This window comes from Dermacentor albipictus, chromosome 1, assembly GCF_038994185.2.
Source record: "Dermacentor albipictus isolate Rhodes 1998 colony chromosome 1, USDA_Dalb.pri_finalv2, whole genome shotgun sequence".
Classification (NCBI taxonomy): domain Eukaryota; kingdom Metazoa; phylum Arthropoda; class Arachnida; order Ixodida; family Ixodidae; genus Dermacentor; species Dermacentor albipictus.
The window spans coordinates 154,630,540-154,655,129 of NC_091821.1; the positions used below are offsets into that span (position 1 = coordinate 154,630,540).

General features: G+C 43.0%; 1 protein-coding gene across 3 annotated transcripts in view; it reads right to left on the reverse strand.

Annotated features, from left to right (window-relative positions):
• The window catches only part of LOC139050930 (anillin-like), an 84,686-nt gene that overhangs the window by 22,464 nt on the left and 37,632 nt on the right, over positions 1-24,590 (reverse strand). For 2 of the 3 annotated variants that reach the window (XM_070527795.1, XM_070527802.1), the window contains exons 9-15: positions 24,358-24,556; positions 16,342-16,477; positions 16,052-16,213; positions 11,705-11,877; positions 10,267-10,320; positions 7,724-7,799; positions 2,867-2,973 (exon numbers count right to left, since the gene is read on the reverse strand). In XM_070527795.1, the coding sequence (XP_070383896.1) occupies positions 2,867-2,973; positions 7,724-7,799; positions 10,267-10,320; positions 11,705-11,877; positions 16,052-16,213; positions 16,342-16,477; positions 24,358-24,556 (907 nt within the window). Of the gene's footprint in view, positions 1-2,866; positions 2,974-7,723; positions 7,800-10,266; positions 10,321-11,700; positions 11,878-16,051; positions 16,214-16,341; positions 16,478-24,357; positions 24,557-24,590 lie in introns of those variants that run through there. The other variant, XM_070527808.1, reaches the window with a different exon arrangement.

The window sequence follows — 24,590 nt, forward strand, 5'->3', positions numbered from 1 at the left end:
TCTCTTGTGACGTCACACGAAGAGGTTCGCTCGGCTGCTTGGTTAAGTTTCAGTTTCAGTCTTGCACTTTTTTGCTTATTTAAAATTATTTTCGAATTTGCGGAACAATTTTACTATCAGACATGTGACAGGGGGGTCTCGGGAACCTAAACATTCCATTTTCTTGAGATGGTCAAAAACTCAATGAAGTTGCCCTTTAAAGAAAACACTGGAATGCTGTTCGGTGCCACCCGCCTGTGGCTGCAACGAGTTTTGCGCAGGCACAGTGAGCACTGTGGGTGGTGCTTTGTCTTCCTCTGCTACCGTCTGCTGCCGTGCTTCAGGTCGTCGTGAAGCAAGCCATTCACACATTCTTAAAGTTGGCCGTACCCTGCATGGTCACGCTCTGATAGCAAGCCGTTTCAAAGATGAAAGAGAACTAGACGAGGCAAAATACAAAATATTATCTTGCAGATATTTTTTCCATTTCAAGTTGACACACAAACATCAGAATTTTTTTTACGGATGTCTTTTTGTGGCACAGCCATATTAGAGAATATTTTTTCAGGCAGTGCCCATCTCACATGTACTAATGCATAATACATATATAATTATATAAGTAATTAATATTATTTATATCATTTCATGAAGTAGGCAATTCTTTATGAAACGAGAAGGCCAACAAAAGACAGCAGTGTCATTGCTGTTGATGTGTAGGGCGACATTTATCTGTTTATAGATCAATCCAGTCACTTTTCTTCCAACTGGAAGAAAAGTGGCTGCTTTCAAATAATGTACTATGTGAGCTGCTTGCTTAACGGCAATCCGAAGCGTGGCAGCAGATGGTAGCAGATGACGAAAGAACATTGCCCACAGCGCTCACTGCTCCCGCGCAAAACTCATTGCAGCTGCCGGCCAGTGGTGGCACCGAGCAGACACCATGCACTCCGCTGTACCCTTTAACAGTGGACTGCTGAGTGTGTACAGGGTGTTTAAGCTAACTTGTGCAGGCCTTGAAAAATGAAGCCATACTGTGCCAACATAAGCAACACAGTATTATAGGCTCTGGGTGTGGGATAAGTTTGGATTGGCGGCACCTTCATGTGGTGGCACCGTGTATGTAATGGCATGTGACGGACAGGCAGGGCGCTTCAAGCACAGCCGCTGCCAGACACGGTTGATTTTGTTCTGTTGTTTTTTCAGTTTTGTGTTGCTGAAATACCACGTGGAACCAAATACAAGCAAAAATGTTGCGTTTTTAGGTGCACAAACAGTTACTCAAACACGGCTCAAGCTTGAGAGGCAAGTCAGTTCCATCTGTTTTCATCACGGACTCGCTAGATGGAAAGGCGTAAAACCTCGTTATGTGTGGTCTGTAGGCAATGATACATATACTTCCAATGCTGCTTTGCTTTTGTCTAGTTGTTTTAACATAAATGAAAGAGCTGTTCATTTGCACATGCTTCATGTTTCCTGTAAATTGTATCTTCACCTCTGCAGGTGTGACGGCTCCTGCTCTTGGACACCAAAAGGAGAACTCGCAAATTTGCAGCTGTAATTTTGCTGTCCTCTCAGTGCTTGTTCTTTCTTTTCTCTCTCTCTCTCTCTTTTCTGGAGGGGGGGGGGAATATTTTCCTTCCTTGTGCTTCCCAGCTCTGGCTGCATCTGGTGCACGACTGTTTGCTCTGAGTCAACGATGAATGCCAAGACAGCGACATGTGCACCGGCAGCGGATAATGGTTCTGATTGTGCCAAACTGTGTGAAATAGACAAAGACTGCAAATAGACATTAAAAATGGCATATCTTTGCAAAAGAAAAAAAAAGAAAAACGTACCAAAGAAGTCGGGAAGAGAATCAGAATCTGCTGACATGTGCTATCGGCAAAGCAGCGGTGAGGTTGGGGGGGGGGGGACGTTTAGTCTGGGATTGTTGTGCTGCTTCACCAATTTACATGATTAAATAAACAACAATGTGAGCATCTACAGCAAAATAACATCCATAAAGTAACTGCTAGATTTCCACGTCCTTTCTGCAGCGGTGCGCTTTGTGGAGTGCGGCGGTGACCCTTCTTGAAGGCATATTCACGAAAATGCGTTTTTCAGTTCGCCAGGCCTTAAGAGCTGCAGTGCAAACTCACTGGAAGCATTGTGTGCATCTTTGTCTCATCGTTTGCATCCAGGCAATGCCAGTGCTCTTACTGCTGCAGTTCGCAGCGCTGTTGGTGCCTTACGATGGCCACCTGGTGTCTATTTTTGTCGAAGAGCTTCATTTATTAATGAACTATCATCTTAGCAAAGTCTAATTAGATATCTTTCAATGCATTGACTTAAGAACAAATCTTTATTACGAAATCTGTAGAGGGTACTAAGACACCGAAATGAATTGTTTCCATAAAGATATTTACCTTTAGTAAATATCTTAAATAAAGTATTTACCTTTAGTGTCCCTTTAATTATGTGGCACTTTTTTTTTGATCACACATGCTTTGCATTTATGAAACACAAAACCAACAGCTAGTCGTTTCAGAAAAAGCAAAAAACATATTATTTCTCAATACATTATAAAGGTTCTCCATTAATAATTTTGCATTACATACTTAAAATAGTTAATCTGTTAATTAGGTTGCTGTGCAAGAAATGAATTGCTGAAGAGGACACTGAATATTACTGAGTTGGTTTTATTTGCATAAAAGGGCTTACATTGTTAACGTTTTCTTAAAAATTAGCTCAGAGACCTTTATGTGTAAGCAAAATAGATGAAAAGTTTGCTCTTCAAGAGCGCCTATTACCAGCGGCCATGTGATATTTTGAACCAGCATATATTTTAAAACATTTAAGCACGTAAGCTTATTCTCTATTCTTCAATACAACAAATGTAACACAATACCTTTTCAAGGTTGAAAGTTGACCGACGACAGTTTCCAACTGTAAATCGTACAGAGCCAACGAGGCCAAAACTGGGTGTCCTTACTTTTGAGCCTGATGGTGCACAAACTGCAAAATAAGCATATCAAGCAAAAAAATAAATTAAATTAAATTACGGGGTTTTACGTGCTAAAATCATGATCTGATTATGAGGCACGCCGTAGTGAGAGACTCCATAAATGTGGACCACCTGGGGTTCTTTAACGTGCACCTAAATGTAAGTACACGGTTGCATTCGCCCCCATCGAAATGCGGCCGCCGTGACCTCGTGCTCAGCAGCACAACTCCATAGCCACTAAGCAACCAAGGTGGTTTACCATATAAAGTAAAATTAATATGTGGCGTGATCTATTGAGAAAAGCTTCAATTAGGAAAATGTTGCATTACCCTCTCTATAACCGTGACCTTTCACTTTGTGACTCACATCTTTGGGCCTCTAAAGAAGGCGTTGAAAGGTCAGAGGTTTCACTCAGATATTGAGGTGAAGGCCCCTGTCCATCATTGGTTCGATAGCCAACGTTCAAAATTTTACATGAATGGCATTCATAGATTGGTCAGACAATAGATAAATGTCTGAACGCCTATGGCGATTTCTTTCAAAAAACAAATACTGTGACACACTCATCATGGATGCCTGTACTAATGTATAAAAAGACTACAACTACTACTTTTGCAGAGTCTGCAAGTAGTTTTCAGTTGATCAACCCTCATACATTTTTCTTCTGCTAGAAAAAATTAAGTTCATGGATATCATAAATGAACATACCTACTACCACAATGAGAAGTAAAGGCCCAGCCCAATTTCAGCCTGGCTAACTCAAGTGTTCCTGTGCATACACTAGGCAAAGTGCTCCAAATACAAAAAAAAAAAATCGCATAACATGATATAGAATTGTTTATTAAATTGCTTATTAATGCGCTCAAAAACAGGGTAAATAAAAGAACGAGATTAGCTCAAGTGATCACACTCGTGCAAGTGTTAATGCTTGTGTGTGGGTACACATTACGGCCATGGATACAATACATATGTTAGGAACTAGACTCCAGTACTATACTCCAATGAAAACCACACTGCATTGCCCTAAGGGGCCACATGTGCACTTTCTGGCACAGTTGTATTTGCACCAATGAGACCACGCAGGCACGCACAGCAGCAGCAGATCATGCTGCATATTGTGGCACATGCATGTGCAAATCATGTGGAGTAGTGGGTGCATCAAGGGGTTTCATTTTCATTCACTGTGGGGCATGCAATATGACAGATGCCACAAAAACCACTTACACAAAGAATGAAAAGGGTTTATTACTAGTATTTGCATAGCAACACTCAACTCATTGGTTATATACATACTGTGATGGATAATGACATCAACTGGCTCATTAACAATAAAATTATGAGATGTCTTGGTTGTGAAAACTGCTTCCTTGAATGAGGACACACGTGCCCTGGTGATAATATTACAATGTAAGGAGGCCACTAGACATTACCTATTCTGCATGAGTTTGGTGTGTGATGCCCTGAAAGCTTCAGAGTAATATACGATTTGTATGGGATGAGGAAAGTTGTACTTTCTCCTGAGATTTGTCATTGATTACAAATGGGTGAACACGTAGGGATGCTGGACTCCCTCATGTCCCCTGACTGATGTTTGCCCTGAATGGTGCTTGCATCCCCTGGAATCCGGTTTCCCTGCAGAGCACATGCCATGGAGGGAGTCAGTGTCATTAGCCACACGGTACGACGGCAGATGGAACGAGTGTTTTAGTGCTGGTGTAACCTGATGAAGCGGATACTTGGGCGCAAGAAGAACTTGCTTCATCCTCTCTGGCTTGAAGTCGGCATAGTGCACGGACTAATCGCGTGATCATCAGCATGTTTCGTGTTCGAGAAAGGTTTCGAAGCATGACACCGGGATAGGCAAACTTGATCACTCAAACACACCTTCATTCGCGAGACTTCACTTGCGAACAACTTAGGCGGTGTCCAGCATCGGGCAAACATTATTTGCTTGGTATCCTCATTTGGCGAGTCGAACTTTCTAGATTTCTCAGTGTATTTCACTGACATATTTCACTCATTGCATATCACCTGGCTGGCATTGTACAAAAGGTGCTATAAGTGCCTTTTCGTTTGTTTTCACTACTGTGTGTGGTCGTTCCTTTGTCACCAAGAGTGCTTGAGACCCCACAGACAATCGTTCTGTAATTAAGGACATGTCGATGCAGTAAACATTTATGAATTGTTTTTATTCGTTCATTTGACGATTCCACATCCACATAACTTAGGTATTCTTTCCAGCCCAATGAAATCAGAATGAACGAGCATGTACTGTAATAATTTCATTATATCGACAATCATGCAATAGCCTACCCTGATCTTTAGGTATTTTATAGTGCAATAAAGTTTGTCCATAAAGCTTGTAGTTTAGCTCCAACCACCCTACTTCTGCTTTGTGGGAACTACTATTTTATCATTAACGTAAGCTAAAGATGTCAGAAATATGAGTAGACAATTGCACTCTAAACATTTTGAGGAATACAGATGAACAATTCACAATTCAACAATTGCATGTCCAAGCAGATTGCACAAAAGCTGAAAACCGGTCAGTAGTACCTATATACATATTGCAAAACTAAAAAGATGCACTTGAATAATGTATATAATGATGACCATAAAGGAGAACAGCTTTTTTCTCGTTATGCTGTTTTGTGCTAGAATACAATATTCGTGGAAAGTAAATAGCCAGAGTATTTCTCTGCTTCCTCGACTGAACTGCGCTTCGAACAAGCGAGAGCTCAGAACAACCAAGTTTGAAGTTTCCTGAGTAACCAAGGCTGCACAGGAAGGAAGCTTATTTCACTCTTGTCAAGCTTTTGCTTACATTTATTACATATGAAAGTGTATGATCCTAGCATAACTTGCAAGAAAAAAAGAAAAAGAACAAGGATGTATTTTTCCAAGGCAAATACAATCTTTCAATTCAAACACTCATTAACATGTTTACTGCAACATGGGTCACAAGTCTGGAACAGTGGTTATCCCCCTGTGCAGGGCTTTTTTGCTGTGCACAAGCAACACCTTTGGTAGAAATCAACTGAGAGGAAAAATGCTTGTTACTTCCAATCTGATGTGTTGTGGTGTGAGCACAACTTCCTGTTGACTCACTGGTGGGTGAGTGACAAGTGACCTATCGATGGGCCATCATGCACAGGAGTTGAGACTTCAAGAAGTACTGCCGCAGTGATCGTGTTAAAAACACTTGTTGAACAAAATATATTTGCTACATTAACAGAAAAGTCAGTTTTTCCCGACAGGCAAAGCATTAGTTATGATAGCAAATTATTAGACAGATATACGAAGTTGTATATAGTAGTTTTATCAGCTACATAAACTGCTGTAAACATTCGCTTACTAACTAAATTAACAAGCCCATTGTCATGCACACAAGGCAAGCACGAACACATCTCACTCGATGACCACAGACCCTCGATGTCAGAATGCTGGCATGATGAATAATGGCAGCAGCACCAGCGAGCGAAATCTCTTCCATGCTGCCTCTTGCTTCAACGCGAACTAGGAGCACGAGAACACTGTGGACACGAAGCCTTCAGCTACCTTTAATTGGCTAGCCTTCAAACCCAGCACAGACTGCCTCCAAGATAGGCTATACATAAACGTGCTATACATACATACAGACGTGCTATACATAAATGTTGCCAGCAATGCGCCAGAAGAATAATGGGATCCAAGGTGCTCGATACTTAAGACAAGTGGCCATTAAATGTAACAGACAGCGATGCTAAGAAAAGCATCCAGATAGTATTGAACATTTTAAAATTATTCTTACAGTATCTAATAATTTAAATTAAAGTTAGAGGGATGCTAAAAAGAAGCACTAAATCAGTTTAGACTGAAAAAGTATTCTTTGAAAACTCTATTGTTAATTTAGCGATAACAGGTTGATTATTAGAAGAGATAAAGGAGGCCAAAGTTACATTTTAAAAATTTTGCACCAGAACCCCAGCAACGGTAAGTCAGTGTGATGTCACAGATTTCACAGTATTTTTTCGTATTTAGGTCTCGTTGGCTCAGTAAATGTTTCCAAAACTTGCCAAGTTCAATCTTTATCCCCTTTAGAATACAATGTAGCAAACTTTTACCAATAAACAATGAGCAAGGTCCTAGAAGACACGGTCAAAATGTATTACGTCACGGCATGCTTGTGCAGGAACTTTGAGGCTGCGTTGCTACCCATCTTTAGTTTTGGAGCCTTTTCTGGCTTACCAAGCCTCTCCTTATGACACGAGTGGCTTTTTTTGTATTGTAGAAGAGTAATTTACTAATAAATGTGAAATTATTTTTCTCTTTAGTGTCCCTTTAAATCTGTGAGATTTGGTAAACAGAACAGTAAACAGAAAAAGGGACCGTAAACAATAGTGAAGAAATGCCAAACTGCCTGTATTTGCTTATTGAGCTATGACTCCCGCAACCCCTTCCACCTCGACTTTCTTGGGTATTTCTGTTGCATATATGTAACCTAGCCTAGAAATTGTTAGCCAACGTTACTCGCTGCCATGGCAGAAAATGTGTAACATTCATTAGGCTGGTATGTTGCTTGTAGCCCCTATATATAAGAGCAAGCTATTAAACTCTATTGTAATATTAGTCAGAAACATTTTTGCAGTGTACACATTTTCATGGCTGTGTTTAAAGGGTTCCCTAAAGTAGAACAAATTTCTTTCTTACTAACAAAAACATGGTCTAACTTCTACTGTGCAAATTCTGCCAAGAATGCTACAGCATGAGGCATCACCTTACCAGTTGCAGGCGACAGGGTAGACTTGCTAACACTTCCTTTACTGCTGCTTTTAGGTGTCAATTTGTGCTTGCCATCCTGTATTTGTGAGACACAAAGTTTGTTCGTTAAAGAAATTAGTAAACATTAAAGACTCATCATTAAATAGAGAAAGCACAGTATAACACAGTTCTTGGCTTGGCTTGGCTTGGCGAAGAATTCAGCATAGGTTTGACCGCTTAGGGCATTCTAAGTATTTTGCTTTTACCGACTGTTGGCAAGCTTCGCACAAATGGTAACAAGTTGCTGCACAATAAACAGTCCACTGGCAAAGGAGTGACTCTTGGAAGAAACTTTCTGTCTATCGCCATCAACAAGCTATTCTGCGTCAATCATTTCTCATCAATCATTTCTTATCTAAATGTAGACTTTAACATGAGTAAAATTGTTCGTGCAAGTGACCACTGTCATCAAAAGCGCTCCGAAATCAGCACAAAAGGATAGCTTGAACATTAGAGTAGACCTACTGCTGAAATACTTTCACAGTGGTACTGTCATAATAAACAAATAAACATCATTAAAGAACATTAAAGACTCATCACAAGCATGAGCAATACAAACAAGTTGAGAACTTCCATCAATAGAAAACTGTGGCTATCAGGCATAACAGTTACAGTGACATGCACAGTCATAACTTCCACGCACACATGCGAGCATTAAAATTGTACAATATGAAATAAATGTTTTAAGTAAACTCCTATTCCATATGAAAATTCAGCATCTGAAATTAATAAATAATCGGCTATTGCCAAAGGCTCCCTATGATGATTCAGAATTGCAGCACACTGCTCAAGTGTTTAAAAGGTTGCTGTCTTGTTCATGTGTGACACATCTTCACTGTTTCAATGTTAAGCAGTTACCAACTCGCTAGTTCAGTTAATAGAGAAAGCACTCAGTGATATCTACCAATAAAGCCACATATGAAAGAATGACTCCAAGTGCACTAACTTGCAGTGCTTAGACAATGTGGTCAGCAAAAGTTTAATTAGCAATTATTGCATAACTTGCCTTTATATATTGCCTAGCCAAAGGTAAAATGTTCCTTCTTTCTTGGTTCTTTACTTTATCTCATTCAGCAGTGCTAAGGTATAATTAGTATGTCCTAACTAAAGTTAGTCATTGAAGTAGTTATTATACTAAAGAAGTAGTACCTAAATTAAAGGCTACCATAAGTTAATTTTTGTGGCTTCTTTTACAGGGTATACTGATGTGATGTGATAATGCGATTCAAACAGAAATTCTTAACAGTTGTACATCATAAGGGCTAACAGAAAGATAATATGAGTAATGTCTTAAACAGTAAATGTAACTCTTGATGAGCAATAAGGAAAGTTATTACTGCACTATTAGTGGCAGAATTGGTAATCGTACCAGCAGTACAGTGTTGTGCTGAAACATCTGAACAAAGTGAACACAGTTCTTGGCTTATAATTAGCAGAAATCCACAACTTAAAATGCATAATTAAAGCAGCAGCAGCAAAAAAAAAAAAAGCTTCCTGGGGCTATGTGTACATGACTAACAAGAAAGAGGTGCAAGTACATAGGTTTTCGGCAGAAACTTTTTAGGCCAAGAAAGTTTCTTTGTATCAGGACACTTGACAAAGCCCCAATACACTAAAAATCACATCAGTAGCAAGCTTCAGTCTAGAAATGAATTGCACCAGTGAAGCTGGTGTGAACTTCAGGGGAGTTACATTACACATCATTTGGTTTTACGTGCCAAAACCACAATTTGATAATGAGGCACGCCGTAGTGGGGGACTCCTGAAATTTGAACCACCTGGGGTAATTTAAAAATATTGTTACGTCCAAGCGCGTCAAAGGGACGCGGGGATCAAGAAGAGAGGGGAAGAGGAGAACGAAGACTGTGCAGCGGCCATTCCTGTTGTTCGTAGCCTGCCGTTCCTGCTCTCGCACGCCTCAATAAACCCCTTTTCCCCGTGCTTGTAACAATATTAAATTCTGGGGTTTTATGTGCCAAAACTACTTTCTGATTATGAGGCGCGCAGTAGTGGAGGACTCCGGAAATTTCGACCACCTGGGGTTCTTTAATGTGCACCTAAATCTAAGTACGTGGGTGCTTTCGCATTTCGCCCCCATCGAAATGCGGCCGCCATGGCCAGGATTTGATCCCGCGACCTTGCGCTCAGCAGCCCAACACCATAGCCACTGAGCAACCACGGCGGGTCTGGGGTTTTTTAATGTGCACCTAAATCTAAGTACACGGGTGCTTTCGCTTTTCACCCCCATTGAAATGCGGCCGCCGTGGCCAAGATTCGATCCCGCGACCTCGTGCTGAGCAGCCGAACACCATAGCCACTAAGCAACCACGACAGGTGAACTACACGTGAGTTCTACTTATTATTATGAGAGGAAAACGTGTTGTAAAAGGCAATGGCATGTCCAACAACAAAAGACTCCATTGAAACTTGTACACATGGCTTTTGCAAATCTTCTGAAACACAAAAAGGCACAACATTATTAATGTAACCACACTGAAACATACCTTTCCACCAATGCGGTACTTGCGATGATGTGACAAGGTTTCTTTTTTAGTTTGCTGGAAGGAAGGTGAAACATTCACACATTACTTTTGTGAACACGAAAGTGCTAATTGCAGTTACATTAGCACCAATGGTCAAAAAGCCTTTTCCCAAGCAATAGCATCTTGTGGCAAAATAATGAATCCACCATACTGATATCCAAGGCACATCTTCCATTTAGTGATGCACACACTGCAAGCACCTGCTTTGCATTAGTCATGGCTGTCCTCCCTTTCAGCTACAACATATGTGACTGCCACTCACTCAACCCTGCCCTCATTTGTGCTCACAAGGTTTCAATGGGACTTACAGGCACAGGCTCAATTGTAAGGTGGTTTGCACATTGCAATTAAAGAAAAAGTTTACCTTTCTGTTTGGTGAAATATTCAGTTAGGTATTCACCAGCTGGCCTTCACACCATGTATGATCTAACATAATAACATTTATTTTACCGCAACAGCAGTTAGCTCAACCCTGAGTTTGCTTTGTCCACCCACACACCTGTCCCCTCTAGCACCATCATCCTAACAATGCCACCATTGTCATCAATGTGTCATCATTGCCTGCCATCATCTTTAGGGCACCTGCTCACTTCATCCCCTCCTCATCATCCCTATCACCATATTACGAAAGAAAAACAAACCTTGACTACAACCACCACTGGGGATTGAACTGATGCAATGCGACAATGTGCAGTTGGGAGCCAGGTGTGCTACCCACTGAGCTATCACACAAATTCCACACTTTGCGGGGTTTTATACATGTCACCTGTGCATGTAGTTGGAGGCATTAAGTTCCAAACTTGAGAAAAATTAGGGACCTTTAAAGCAGGGACGAGGGTAGTATGAGGAGGGGGTTAGGCTTACTTATCATCATACACTGAAATTGGTCAATTTATCACCTTATCAAGATTTTCCATTGCTTTCTGCTCACTTGCAGTCTCCTAATCCAGATTACAGTGGTGAACCAGGAATACGTAGTGGATTTAACAAGTGCACGATCTTAGATGCAGATCTTATGCCTGCCCAAATGAACAAAGTGTTGATGCTGCATAGGATGAAAAACCCAGCAGGACAACCCTTGCAAGATTTTTTTTTAAAGTCAGAAACTTAACACAATCCATAAGCAGGCTTTCTCGCAAAGCTAACTTTCCCTAATCAAGATGGCTGCATTTCTGCTGGTAATGCTGTTAAAGATGAGATACCTGTTTTGAAACCTACGACAGTGCAGAGAATGGACGGTGGCAGGAATGATGTCACTGACCTGCATGTCGATATTTCAATTGCGATTTTCGCCCAAGGTCCACCATCTTAGTTGCACCCAAGATGTACGGAGAAGCACACTTGCAGGTTTTGCATATCGTCTATCATCCAAGTTGAAACAAACATAATATTCACCTACCAAGGCATAGATCTGTACTTGGACTGCAAAGTCTGCCCTGAGATCCCGCAGAGTCATGTGGTTACTGAAGCAAAGAGCATTGGTACCAGCATTGTCTGTGGTCGACAGCATCTGGCTGGCCAGCACCTGGGCTCCATGCTTTACAAGGCACAGAAAGTAATGCACATCTTCCCCTGGAAATATCCACAAATACAAGTCAAAACATGCAACATTGAGGCTGTGAATAATAAAAAAAATGCATGTTAACAAAAATGATGTTTAACAGGACCTTACAACATGTCTTCAAATTAGAACAATCAGCCCAGTTATTAGGCCTTGGCATGAACATTCAAGCGAAATACTGTGCATTCACATACTGAAGACACTGTATAGTCTTGCTCAAAACAATGTTTGTTACTTGCTTGAAATCCCTGTCACCTTTAAGGTGAGACATTGCTATGCTTGTCTTAAAGGAGCTATTGGCTAGCTTCCTTACACTGTAAAGAACATGTGCTATTTCACATACAGGAGTCGCAAGCAGAACTGCTAGGAGAGCCATAACGAGCTTGGGCAGCGTGCCAGGCAAAATAGTAGATATTGTGATCACCTGCCACTATGCCAAGTACTGCGCATGCCAGTAGAGACTTGCATCTTCGCCAGGACTGAAACTTGCTAAGTCACCGAAGAAAGCCTAAAAATGTGGCAAGATGTAACTTACGGCCATTAATTAATAGTCTAAAACAAAATGCCTTGAAAAAAGAAAAAAATAACCTCTTGTGGGAGGACATTGGTTAAGAGGGCACCTTCAAACTGAATGAATTTTGTAACTTCATCACAAAAGAGTTGTGTAATCACTTTAAAGTGACAAACACCTCTGTCAAAATGGTGAGATGCTTCGGTACTTATAAGATAGCGCATAATAAATGTTCTCCTGTTAAAGTGTTAAGGCAGTTACAAAGAACGGAAATTCATTCCTTGTAACGATTATCTTCCTCTGGATGGTGTTGCCCTTTCGAGAAAGAGGAAAATGAGAGCACTAACATATTACACAGCATGGTCAAATCAATGTCAACTGTGGTCTCGGGCACATGACAGGTGTCAGGCTGTACACATAGTACCTCCTGCATTGGCAGGAGTTTGTGGAGGGTGAGAGGATAGTTGGCTAATGCTTAGGCAGCTTATGAAAGTACTGCATTGAGAGGGCATTGAGAGGGCCTTGTGGGTAGAGGTGTGCACGAGCTCCGGGTGACCCAGAAGCCCGTACCTGAGCTGCCTCTATGGGCTGAGCTCGGGCAGCCCGTCGTCATCTTGACTCTGCCTCGGGACTGACTGAAGCCACTGTATTTTTCCATCTGGCAACATGTACAGAGCCTGACTCAAGCCCAGAAAATGGATGCCATGGCAGATCGGCCCTTGAGTGCAACAAGACTTTGTTTGAAGAATTTGAAATACTTGCTTGAAGCACAAGTCGCTGGACAACTTGCTGTTTTTATGTGATGACTTATGATGTGGTGGTGACAGTTTTCTGAATATAGTAGGTTTTGTATGTTTAATTGCTTTTTATTTAATATGATAAATACAATTTCATTCAATCTAAAAAAAAAAAATTGTCACTGTGACAAAGCCCTGACAGTGTCGAGCCGAGTTCAAGTTTTGTGTCAGGCCGAGTCGGGTGGGCTCATTCTTTGACAGGTGGCAAATCATGCTGAACCTATCAAGAAAATGGCGCAGACGGTGCCTGCTCCTTACTGTCGACGAAGGCTACGCGCGGAGCGGTGATCGAGCCACATGATCAGTGGTCCTTTTGTCTGTCACGCAGATTGGCCTTGCCATAACTAACCTGCCGTAAAGTTAGGATAGCCCTTCTGTATTTTGGAGAAAAACTGGAAAGCAAAACTAAAAGGTTGCCGCAAAACACAGGTCCACTATTAATTTGAGATGCTCATTGGTATTCAGTGCAACAGAACATCACTCATTCATTAGTTTCAGAGGTGAGGAAACACTTCTATTCAATAGAAATTCTATTGATTAAAAAAAAAATATCTCCCAGAGCTTCATATACTAGAATTGAGCTGTAATCAGTGCTGGTATACTAATTAGGTGTTCCCTTTATTAAGAGTACCCTGTATTGTATATCCCATGTACCTATGTTATTGATAGCTTGATACATTCTTGTCATGCATGCTAGTAGAGTCCTGCCTGAGCACCTGCCGCACCATATTTTCTAGCTATCCTGGGAAATACTGGCAACTGTGCCGCAGGCTGACAGCTTTGTGTTAACGAGGGCAGCGTTCGCGGTTGGCGAAAACAGAAAGCTGCTCTTTTTTCCGTACAGCAGCACGAGCAATTTCCAGGAGCCAAAGAACTGAGAGTTCCCTGAAGTTGAGGTGGCACTTTCCTGATTTGGTGCGGCGACTAAGTGTCTGGATCATCATCAAACAAAATCTTTCATTGAGTACTTTCAGTGCTCATGTCATCTCTCTAGTCCAATGTCTTTCATTCACATTGTAATTCACTTTCGATTTAAGTTTTTTGCACTCATGTTATAGGCCAAATAAAACTTTTAAAGCAAAGCTTTCTTTGCCTCTTCCTTCGACTTTTCTACTGCTGCTGTCTGTTACACCGCGTCGAGGGGTGGTTCAGAGCATGTGTACACATGACAGGAGCGAGTCATAGAGGAAAGACAACGCGAAAAAGTTTTTTGGACATGTGCACCGTGTTGAATGTGCACAATGCCCTCTGGAGCTCCGTGCGCATCGCCATATTAGCCTCCAAACAGCAGTAATTATTTGTGACCTCCACGCAAAAGCATTGCAGATATTGCTGTGCTTACCTTTCTACTAGTGTGCAAGTCCAGAGAATGGTAGAGAGGAGGGAGGAGAGGAGGCAGAGAATGGGTAGAACCAATGCAGTTGCAAAACAAGTCTATACCAGCCTTGTGAATTTTTGCTCGCAGTTCCCATACAAGGGGGAGCGGGTGAGGGAGACTGGGAGAAGGTGATGAGAGAAGGCAAGGAAACACGACTGCGGTTGCGGGCAAACAGGATAAATTTAAGGTACGGTACGGTACTTTTCTACTATTTGTGAAAAATAAACACCATGCAAATTTGTGAAGTGGGCAACTTACGCAGAGCGTGCAAAAGCAGAGCTGCATTAAAGCACACCGTAGGGTCTAGGCGACACTACGGATGTGATCACACGTCAAATCAACCCTTCTGTGCCCGCCATGGTAGCTTTGTGGTTATGGCATTGCTCGAGGTCACGGGTTTGATTCCGGCTGTAGCACCCGCATTTCAACGGGGGCGAAATTAAAAAAATCTTGTGCACTTAGACTTAGGGACACATTACAGAACACCATGGTGTCAAAATTAATCCAGAGTGCGTCCCTATGACATCCCTCACAACCTAATTGTGTTTTCAGCATGTACAGCCTCATAACTCTATTAAAGTTTAACACTTTTGCCCCTACTTGATGTGACATGTGAGGCAATGACAATTCTAACCTTCTCGTAGGTTATGAATAATGGCGCACAACACCACCTCAAGCAAGCACATCTCATTGTGTGTTCCGTGTGCTACAGAGACAAACAGCAGTGGTACATGCAAGGTAACATTTAACATCAACTCACCACTCTTGTGTTGGAATAAATCTTGAAGAAATTAAACATTTGCCGTCAACATCATCACTAATTATCATCAATCAAAGCAAACAGCACAGAAAGCTTCGCTTACATTGATTATCACAGTGCATGAGATCCACATTTTTTTTTTAATTTCAATTTTTGCTCTTCGATAATATCACCTCGCACTATATTCGGGTCTGTGTTATACATGAGTATTTACGGTATGTACTAGATCTAGCTCTGGGTGTGTTGGCCGATGCTGCTCACGGTCATGGTGGCAGATGTGGAATATTCTTTCGATCACAAGCGTTATGTAGTATGCAAACAAAAAAGCCGGTACTTGACTAATTGTTTAAAAAAAAATTATTTTGGGGTTTTGCATGTCAAAACCACGATATGATTATGAGGCAACTTACGCACTTATCCGTAGTGGAGGACTACGGATAAATTTTGACGACCTGAGTTTCTTTAAAGTGCACCCAATGCACGGTACATGAGTGCTTTTGCATTTGCCCCCCAATGAAATGTGGCCGCCATTGCCAGGATTTGATCCTGTAGCCTCAAGCTTAGCAGCACAACACTAAAGCCACTATGACACCACGGCAGGTTGGTACCTTTCCAATAAGCCCTCGTATGCTATGTGATGCGATTTCCATGGCATCAAGGCTACCAGATGATTTTTAGCACAAGCGAAACATACCACACTGAGGTAAGTTGCATTAACAGCAAATGAAAATGTACCTACCAAGAATTCCTTCGAGTTGAGCAGCCAGAAACTCTCGCTTGAGCGGCAGCTGCAGTTGACTCAGGGTCAGACAGGCCCTCTCTTGGACTACTTCATCATCTCCACAGCCACCACGTGTCTTGAGTCGTTCGACTTCTGCTAGGCAAGCGTGCCTGCGCTCCGCTAATAGTTCCAGAATCCACGATCAAAAGTTAATTCCAGAGGGCAATAATGACAGTATCTTCAAACATGCACAAAGGGCAGAGAGAATAGTGTTCACACAAGTACACATTTTAAACTAATAGACTTACTTGCAAGCAAAAGCAGGCGTTCTCCTTCCACTTGTTCAGCAGAGCCAAGAAACTCCATGGTGGAGTGACACACATCCAAAGCCCGGCTTGCCTGAGCCATCACCACTGACTGAGCTTCTGCTTCCCTGCACAGAGCCTGCAAGACAATGGCAGACTGGTAATGACACAAGCACTAGACCACAAGTGTTATAGACCACTAGACAAGTGTTATAGTGAAGCGTAGCTATATTCATGATGTACTCAGATGTGAATGCAAAACAGGGCACTTGGACATCACACGTGCGAAACAGGCACCCCCCCTCCCCCCCCCCCCCCCCAAAAATACTTTTTTTTTTAGGCAGCCAATTTTTTTAAATAACAATTTTAAGAAGAGCACCGAGTTGCATGACCAGTACCTCAGCTCCACTATATCTGTTTAGCCCTGGAGTACTTGGATAAAATATTCAAACAGGGACCGTATCACAACGTGCTGACTGCAAATATTGCCCAATGTACCAGGAAGGACAACCTTTTAATGTAAATAAACTGCCAAAAGGCTAAAGGAAGTCAGTATGGTTGTAAGCGGAAAAAAATACTAGAAATAAAATACATTGTTTCAATCAAACATATTCGTCTTAAGAAAGAGAATAAATTTTAAGAACTTGGAGCATTTTGATGTTAAATAATTGCTAAAAGCTGGGTTCATACAGAACATTCGACTAAAATACAAAAAGAATTAGCGAATTTCAAGGATGACAAAGGTTGAATTTCTAGGAGGAAGAAACAAACCTTATTCATACACATACATTGGAAAATAGTGAAATCTTCTCAGCTGCAATTTCTTGCAGCTAAGCAGTTGCCAAGTAGGACACACACTTCAAGCTCTTCAATTGGCTTTTCAGAGTTGACTTTCCAATTGTAAGGATGTCAATCAGCTTCTAGCATGATGGTTAGCAGTCTCCTGCTTCAGCTCGTCACATTAGGTCCAAATTGGTGGAACCTACTTTCCGCCAGGCATTTTTAGATCCTCAGGCTCAAAAATGGAGCCATGATCACAGCAGTGTGAAATAGCAAAGCAAGAAAAGTAGTTGGAGAGCCTGGTTGTTTGATCAGGTTTTGTCTAGCTCCACCATGCAATGGTAATTTAAACACACTAGACCTTTGTTGCTGTGAACATGACACATTACATTGCTCAGTGACACTCTCGAAAGAAAATTATCTAGGATAATTTCCCAAAAGAAACTGTCCATGGCATAGGCGCAATGCGAAATTAGTTACTGTGAATGTTCAAAAGTCACCCCCAACCCGTTTTCAAGGAATTAAGGGCGTGCATTTATTATGCGTTGCATATTGAAATCACTCAGTTCAGCCCTTGGGCGCGGCCGGGCAGCCACCATTGACCTTGAGCGCAACCACGTGACTTGACGTCACGACAGCCGGAGGAAAAGCTGTGCCCCAACTCGTGCGGTCGTGCGCGGCCGCAGCCACCACCTGACTCCCACTCCTCCCGCTAGGGGCGCTGTGCCGGCGTGTGACGTCACGGAGGAAAAGCTGGGCCCCAACTCGCGCGGTCGCACGCGGCCGCAGCCACCACCTGACTACCTCTCCTCCCGCTAGGGGCGCTGCGCCGGCGCCTGATACCTCACCCTCAAAACAAAAACAAAAAAAAAAAGAAAAGAAAAGAAAAAAGAGAGAGAGAGAGAAGAAGAAGAAAAAGAAGAAGAAGACCGCGCATTATGCAACGCATTCTTGGCTTAACCAAGCTAAGACTGGCCATTTATTTTTTTAAAGGAGTTTAAAGTACCCTTGAATCTTTTTTTTCCAATTTAAGGGTTTTCAAGGGTTTTAAAGGATTTCAAGCTGTACGAACCCTGTAAAAGATGGGCACAGAATTTTCCTGGAAAAAAAAAATCGCACTTGTGTGATTCCTCCAGCTTTCAACTTGTTTACGATAGCAGCAGGCTCGCACAGTCTGTGGCGTAGTCAAAAATTTATTTCAAGGGGGGGTTCTCTGCCAACAACTACCAACCTCCAACTCCTTCACCTCTCTCTCTATCATCATCAGCCTATTTTTATGTCCACTGCCAGGACGAAGGCCTTTCCCTCCGATCTCCAATTACCACTGTCCTGTGCCAACTAATTCCAACCTTGAGCGTGCAAATTTCCTAATTTCATCACCCCACCTAGTTTTCTGCCGTCCTCGGCTGCACTTCCCTTCTCTTGGCCCCCATTCTGTAACTCTAATGGTACATCGGGTATACATCCTACACATTGCATAGCCTGCCCAGTTCCATTTTTTTTCTCTTAATGTCAATTAGAATATCTGCTATCCCCGTTTGCTCCCTGATCCACACTGCTCTCTTCCCGTCTCTTAACATTACACCTGACATTTTTGGTTCTATCGCTCTTTGCGCAGTCCTTAACTTCTTCTCGAGCTTCCTTGTCAAGCTCCAAGTTTCTGCCCCATATGTTAGCGCCGGTAGAATGCAGTGATTGTACACCTTTCTTTTCAATGGTAGTGGTAAGCTTCCAGTCAGGATCTGGCAATGCCTGCCGTATGCACTTCAACCCATTTTTATTCTTCTGTAAATTTTCTTCTCATGATCAGAGTGAGTAATTGACTTAGATAAACATACTCTTGTACAGACTCTAGAGGGTGACTGGCGATCCTGAACGCTTGTTACTTTGCCAGTCTATTGGACATTATCTTTGTCCTCTGCATATTAATCTTCAACCCCACTCTTATACTTTCTCTGTTAAAGTCCTCAATCATATGTTGTAATTCGTCCCCAATGTTTCTGAGATATTCATCGTTGATCCTCACTCCTAATCCTTCCCAGTTTAATAACTTGAATACTTTTTCCAAGCATGCAGTGAATACCATTGGAGAGGTTGTCTCCTTGCCTGACCCCCTTCTCGATAGGTAACTTTCTACTTTTCTTGTGCAGAACCAAGGTAGCTGTGGAATCTTCGTAGGTATTTACAAGATATTCACATATGCCTCCCATGCTCCTTGATTATGTAACACCTCTATCGCTGCTGGTATCTCTACTAAATCAAATGCATTTTCATAATCTATCAAAGCCATATAGTGTTATACTAGGAGAACGCCAGCAAACTTGAAACAGAAAAAAATCGAGAGGCAAACATAGACAAAGCGACCGGACGCTTGCTTTGTCTGTCTGCCTCTCGATTTGATCCTAGTGTAATTATGTACCAACTAGCTCAACAAGCTACTCTTATGAACCCATATTGAGAGGTTGATTGTACCCTGCAGATTTCTCGATTACTTGGTTGATGACATGGATGTGATCCATTGTAGAATATCCATTCCTGAAGCCAGCCTGTTCTCTTGGTTGACTGAAGTCAAGCGTTCATATATATATAGGTTGTACACCACAGAAAAAACAAATTCGCAGGACAAAAATGCTTTAACAACGAGGATGCACATTTTGCAGCACGGTGGCTTTGGCCCGGTCTTGGGTCGTCTTTGCAACTTTCACTTCCTTCTTTGAATCGTTTGCTCTAACGCTTCCCAGTGGCCAATTAAATGCAATCTTCAATGTACACAGCAGCCATACAGCGACTAATTTCTTTTTAGGAAACACCTTCAGCTGTCAAAAACCTCGCGACACCACGCTGTTCAACTTTTGAAGCGTCCATTATGTCATGCAACCATGTTATATCCAGTGTATGAGAGCATTAAAGAACATGTATCCTCACACCTGCAGGTCACTTTTCTAAATGAGAGATGCCTGTGTGCTGCACGCATGCCTCGCAGATAATGAACCGAACCATTATTGAGTGGGGTGGGTTGGCTCACTTTCATTTGACTTGCCCTTGTACATTGGAAATGCGAAGATACAATTAAATATACAAATGCAAAGATACAGCTTGATAAAGGAAAAGAAGTGTCACTGGAAACAAAGTTCACTGCATATATTGGGGGCGAGGACTTACGGAGTAGCCATCTGTTGGAAGCACCTCCCTTGCATAGTATGAGGGATCACACAGAGCGCTCCTCATAGGTTTGGCTTACGGCGCTTAATAAAAACACCATGCGGCAGCCCTCCTGTACATTTCTGCAAGTACTCTCAAAACGAGGGAACTTTATTACTGTCAAAATAATAATCTTGGGCAAACTGAAAGCACAGAATCATTTACAGACGCCATCTGTTTACCGAATACGCACAGTGAAAGCCACGGCGCGCGGTTGCCCCGACGGAGTCTCCCGAACCGGCTTGCGTGAAAGGTCGGCAATTGCTGAGCGTAAACTATGTGAAATATGTTCTTATAGTGGGCGGGCTGTATAACCAAGTGGCGAATAACACAATGAAGCCTCAATGCAAGCAGTGATCGCACGGGTTTGCGGCGACCGACTGCACGTCTGCATGCATGTCCACGCACAATATATCGCTTTCACTGAGAGCGTTTTCGCAGTGTCCTGAGCTTTAAGCCGCAGAATATGAGCATTGGACAGTCTACAAGCAAGCATTGTTGCGTGGATGTTATCAGAGCTCTTCAAAAACAATGCCTTTTAACAAGGGAATTCGACGCCTACGGCAACTGTGATGTGCCGTTGCGACGATTCAATGTTTTTTTTCCTTCTAAATTCTTGGACGTTTCAGGATTACTTCTAAAGTTGTGTCGCACTGTATGCACAAGCGGGCGATTTCGCGCTGCTTATTTTTCGTAATACAGTGTGTTAATTCATAACACAAACATGACCATATGCCATGCCTTTTTTTAATGTGAGTCTTACCACTCCCTTTCCATTCCGGTGAACTTGCCAGTATCTAGCATCACCAAGTTCATAGACCAAACTGTCATGACATTAGCCGGGCAGCGGGCGCAGGCGAGCGTCTCAGTGAGCGTTTTCTGCTACTCACCGAACATCGCACAGTCCCGGCGCCGTAGCAGAAATCTTCCTCGCGTCTGCGCTTGCTGCATACCCGAATTGTAGCCAATGGCTGTCTGCCGGTTCTAAGCTTCTCCAACCAAGCTGCACGCAGCTCCTTTCGCTGCAGCTACGTGTGAATAAGGCTGACACCGGGCTCCGTCGCGTACGTCCGGCACTGCGGCACCGAGCAGTAGTCTACCATGCTGCACGCCTCCAAAGGCAGCCACTAGCTGTTATAGTGATTTTGAATGTTGTCAAGCAGACACCCAAGGCGGGAAAGCCTCACCACTTAATTAGAACCGCAGCGTAGGTGGGACTTCAAACTTTCGTTTTCAACTCACTTCGGCGGTTCCAAAGCAGCCGACGTGGCCGCTGTGTCCACGTGATCCCTCATGTCACGTCACACTGACGGTGGCGCCAGCTTTCTCAGTGGTGGAGCTCGCCCCCAATACACAAAACCTCGCAACAAGATATTTAAATATGTGTGTAAGTATTCAATAAATCTACATATCTAAGAAAAAGTCACTGCATATAATGCAGCAAACAAGGCAAATAAATATGTTGGGCAATCACAGATTCACAGATCACTAAATCCCAAGGCCCTCCCTTCACTCCCCCCGATGTATCGCGCGCGATGGAAGGCGGCGTGCTTTCTTTACGCTTTTTTCTCTTGCGCACACAAAACTGAGCCACCATTGTCGGCTCAGGCACGCCCCCCCTCCACGCTTTCACTCCCACATGCAGCATGCGGCGTGAGTTCACGATGTTATCACCCTTAGTCTTATACGGAAAATGAGGGCTGCGGCAGGAATGCGCCTGGAGTGTCCAGATAATTGCTGTCGCAAAATCGTAATAGGAGTATCCGGCAACTGAAGCGTCCCATGACCCTTTACTTTCCGCAAATGAAGTAATGAAATCGAACTTTCATCATGCGGCAATTCGTTGTGCTGCAACAATGTCTTTTGTTCCTTTTGTGGGGCCGGAGCACCAAAATGAAAGAAAAAGAAAAAAAAAGAAAGAAAGAAATGCAAAGGAAAGCATGTTGGCTACAATCGAATGCCTACTTTGGGTACCTAATGTGGCTACCAAAGGACTATCAAAGAAAACATGAGATGCTTGGCCCACACAGAACTATATGCATACTGAACGGTGTCCTGCACCAGCAAGGCAAGACTTTCCGGAGAAGTTGCGCTCAAGCGAATGCGGCGCAATCCGTCGAGTCCCCACAGTGATGGCGGCGAGCGACCATTTTCTTTTTTTCGTCTGCTAGCCGGAAAGCGTCCAAAACTCTGCCAGGCGAAAATCCACTCGGCCAGAGAAAACCGAACGTGCACCGAAGCGCGCCGCGCGGAGGTCGGGGCAACACGAGAAAAACGCATGCACTCTGGCTGGCTCCTGCAGCCTGCGGGTAGCGAGAACAAGAAAATTGAAGAGGCACAATGTCCCCGCGAATAAAAGTCAAAGTAGAAAAATAAATAAGAACGTAGTTACCTTTGCTGCCTTTAGTGTCTTTGGATGCTTTGGCGCAGGTGAAAAAAAAAATGTTGATATTCTCTTCTGTGACATGATGGCACAAATGAACAACTACGACACTTCATTTCATCGAACCTCGGTGCGTGCTTTGTAAACTTGTCCGATAGTGTGCTTATTTGGCTTATCTCATTGTATGGTCCGCGATGTAGGACTTTAGAGAAGTTAATGCACCTTTGGCGTCAAATGACTATAACAAGATTAAACCCACAAAGTTCCGGAATTGAAAATCTAAATCGTGACTTGGGAAATATCAATGCACCTTTCGCATCAAAAGTTTATGAGAACTTTACACCCATAAAGTTTCGGAATTGAAATCCACGCGCTTCGTAGATTCCGCGGCCTGCACGAGATGCCGCGAAGAGCCTGCTAGCCATCAAAGCAGCCTTGAAACTTTGTACTCGGATGAGGCTCCTTGCATTAAGAGACTCCTGGTGCATGGGCGTTGCTGCAAAATCCAGCCAGAGTTCGAAATGTTCATGCTGAAATATCTTTTCGAGGGTCAAAAAGACATTCTAGACAAAATACAGAATGATTTCCGGCGCCAGGGGTTGCTTTAGTCGGCGGTGCATGACAGTACGAAAAAATTTCGGGGAGGGGGGGGCTGAAGCCCCATAAGCCCCTCCCTCCCCTCCTGGCTATACCCCTGTTAGACAAGTGACATCACTTTCAAAATGCTTTTTTTCGCACAGCGTAGTTGAGAATTCAGTCAAGTACCAGAAATGAGAAGCTCTTCGACGAGATGAAGGCCTGGTGGGGAGCAACAATGGCGACAAGTTCGATGCATGTACCCGTCCCATCTTTATCTGTGTTGGAACATTTAGCGCTGATCCCCCCTCAGCAGTTACGGTTAACATGATCTGGAATGAGGTAGAGGTGCACCATGAAATGGACCGCAATGTTCTTTGCATTGGGAGAGGAGATCACCCCCACAACAACCTCACTCACAAGTAGGATTGGATTGGATTGGATTCTGGGGTTTAACGTACCAAAACCATGATTTGATTATGAAGCACGCCATAGTGGGGGACTCCGGATTAACTTTGACCACATGTTTAAAATGCCCCTAATGCATAGAGGAAGGGCATTTTTGCATATCACTCCCACCGAAATGCGGCCGCCGCGGCCAGGATTTTATCCCATGACCTCGTGCTTAGCAGCGCAACATTACAGCCGCTAAGCCACCGCGGCGAGCACTCACAAATGTGGCGTTCACGAATACCCACTCACGTAAGTACACCTACTCAGTTTTACTGGCATTCACTTGCATTCATGTTTACGTCAACTTGCACACACCTGCACTCACTCACACTCATACTGGCGTCCACTCACACATGCTGGCGCTCCCTCATGTTTACTTGCACCCTTTGTCATTTACACTCACTACTGCAAAATGAGCGTATGATTGAGTGTACTCATGAGTGAGTATGCCAACCTCTGTAAAAATCTGTCTGAAATAACATGATATATTAAACTTGCTCAAGAGTTGTGCAATATCAGAACGTATTACACCTGGCTAGTGCCCCGACGATTTGAAAGAGTGACAACAAATAATACACATCAGCTCTGTTATCAAGGCTTGCAAGTAAGGGAACTACGACACTCACTTTTATTTGAGCTTGTATGTCCAACTGGTTGGTTGATTGTGCTGGAGATGGAAACTGCATCTGACACGGTTTTGCAGGCTGCCCTGCTTGTCGTATTGGAGTGCACACTTTGCGTCTGTAAACACTCTGCGTGTGCACTAGCAGCTGATCTTCCTCTGGGGGCAGAGGAGCCCTACTTGGCTTAGGTGGAGGGGTAACCCTGCAACAAGCACAATGCTATCTAAGACAGCCGG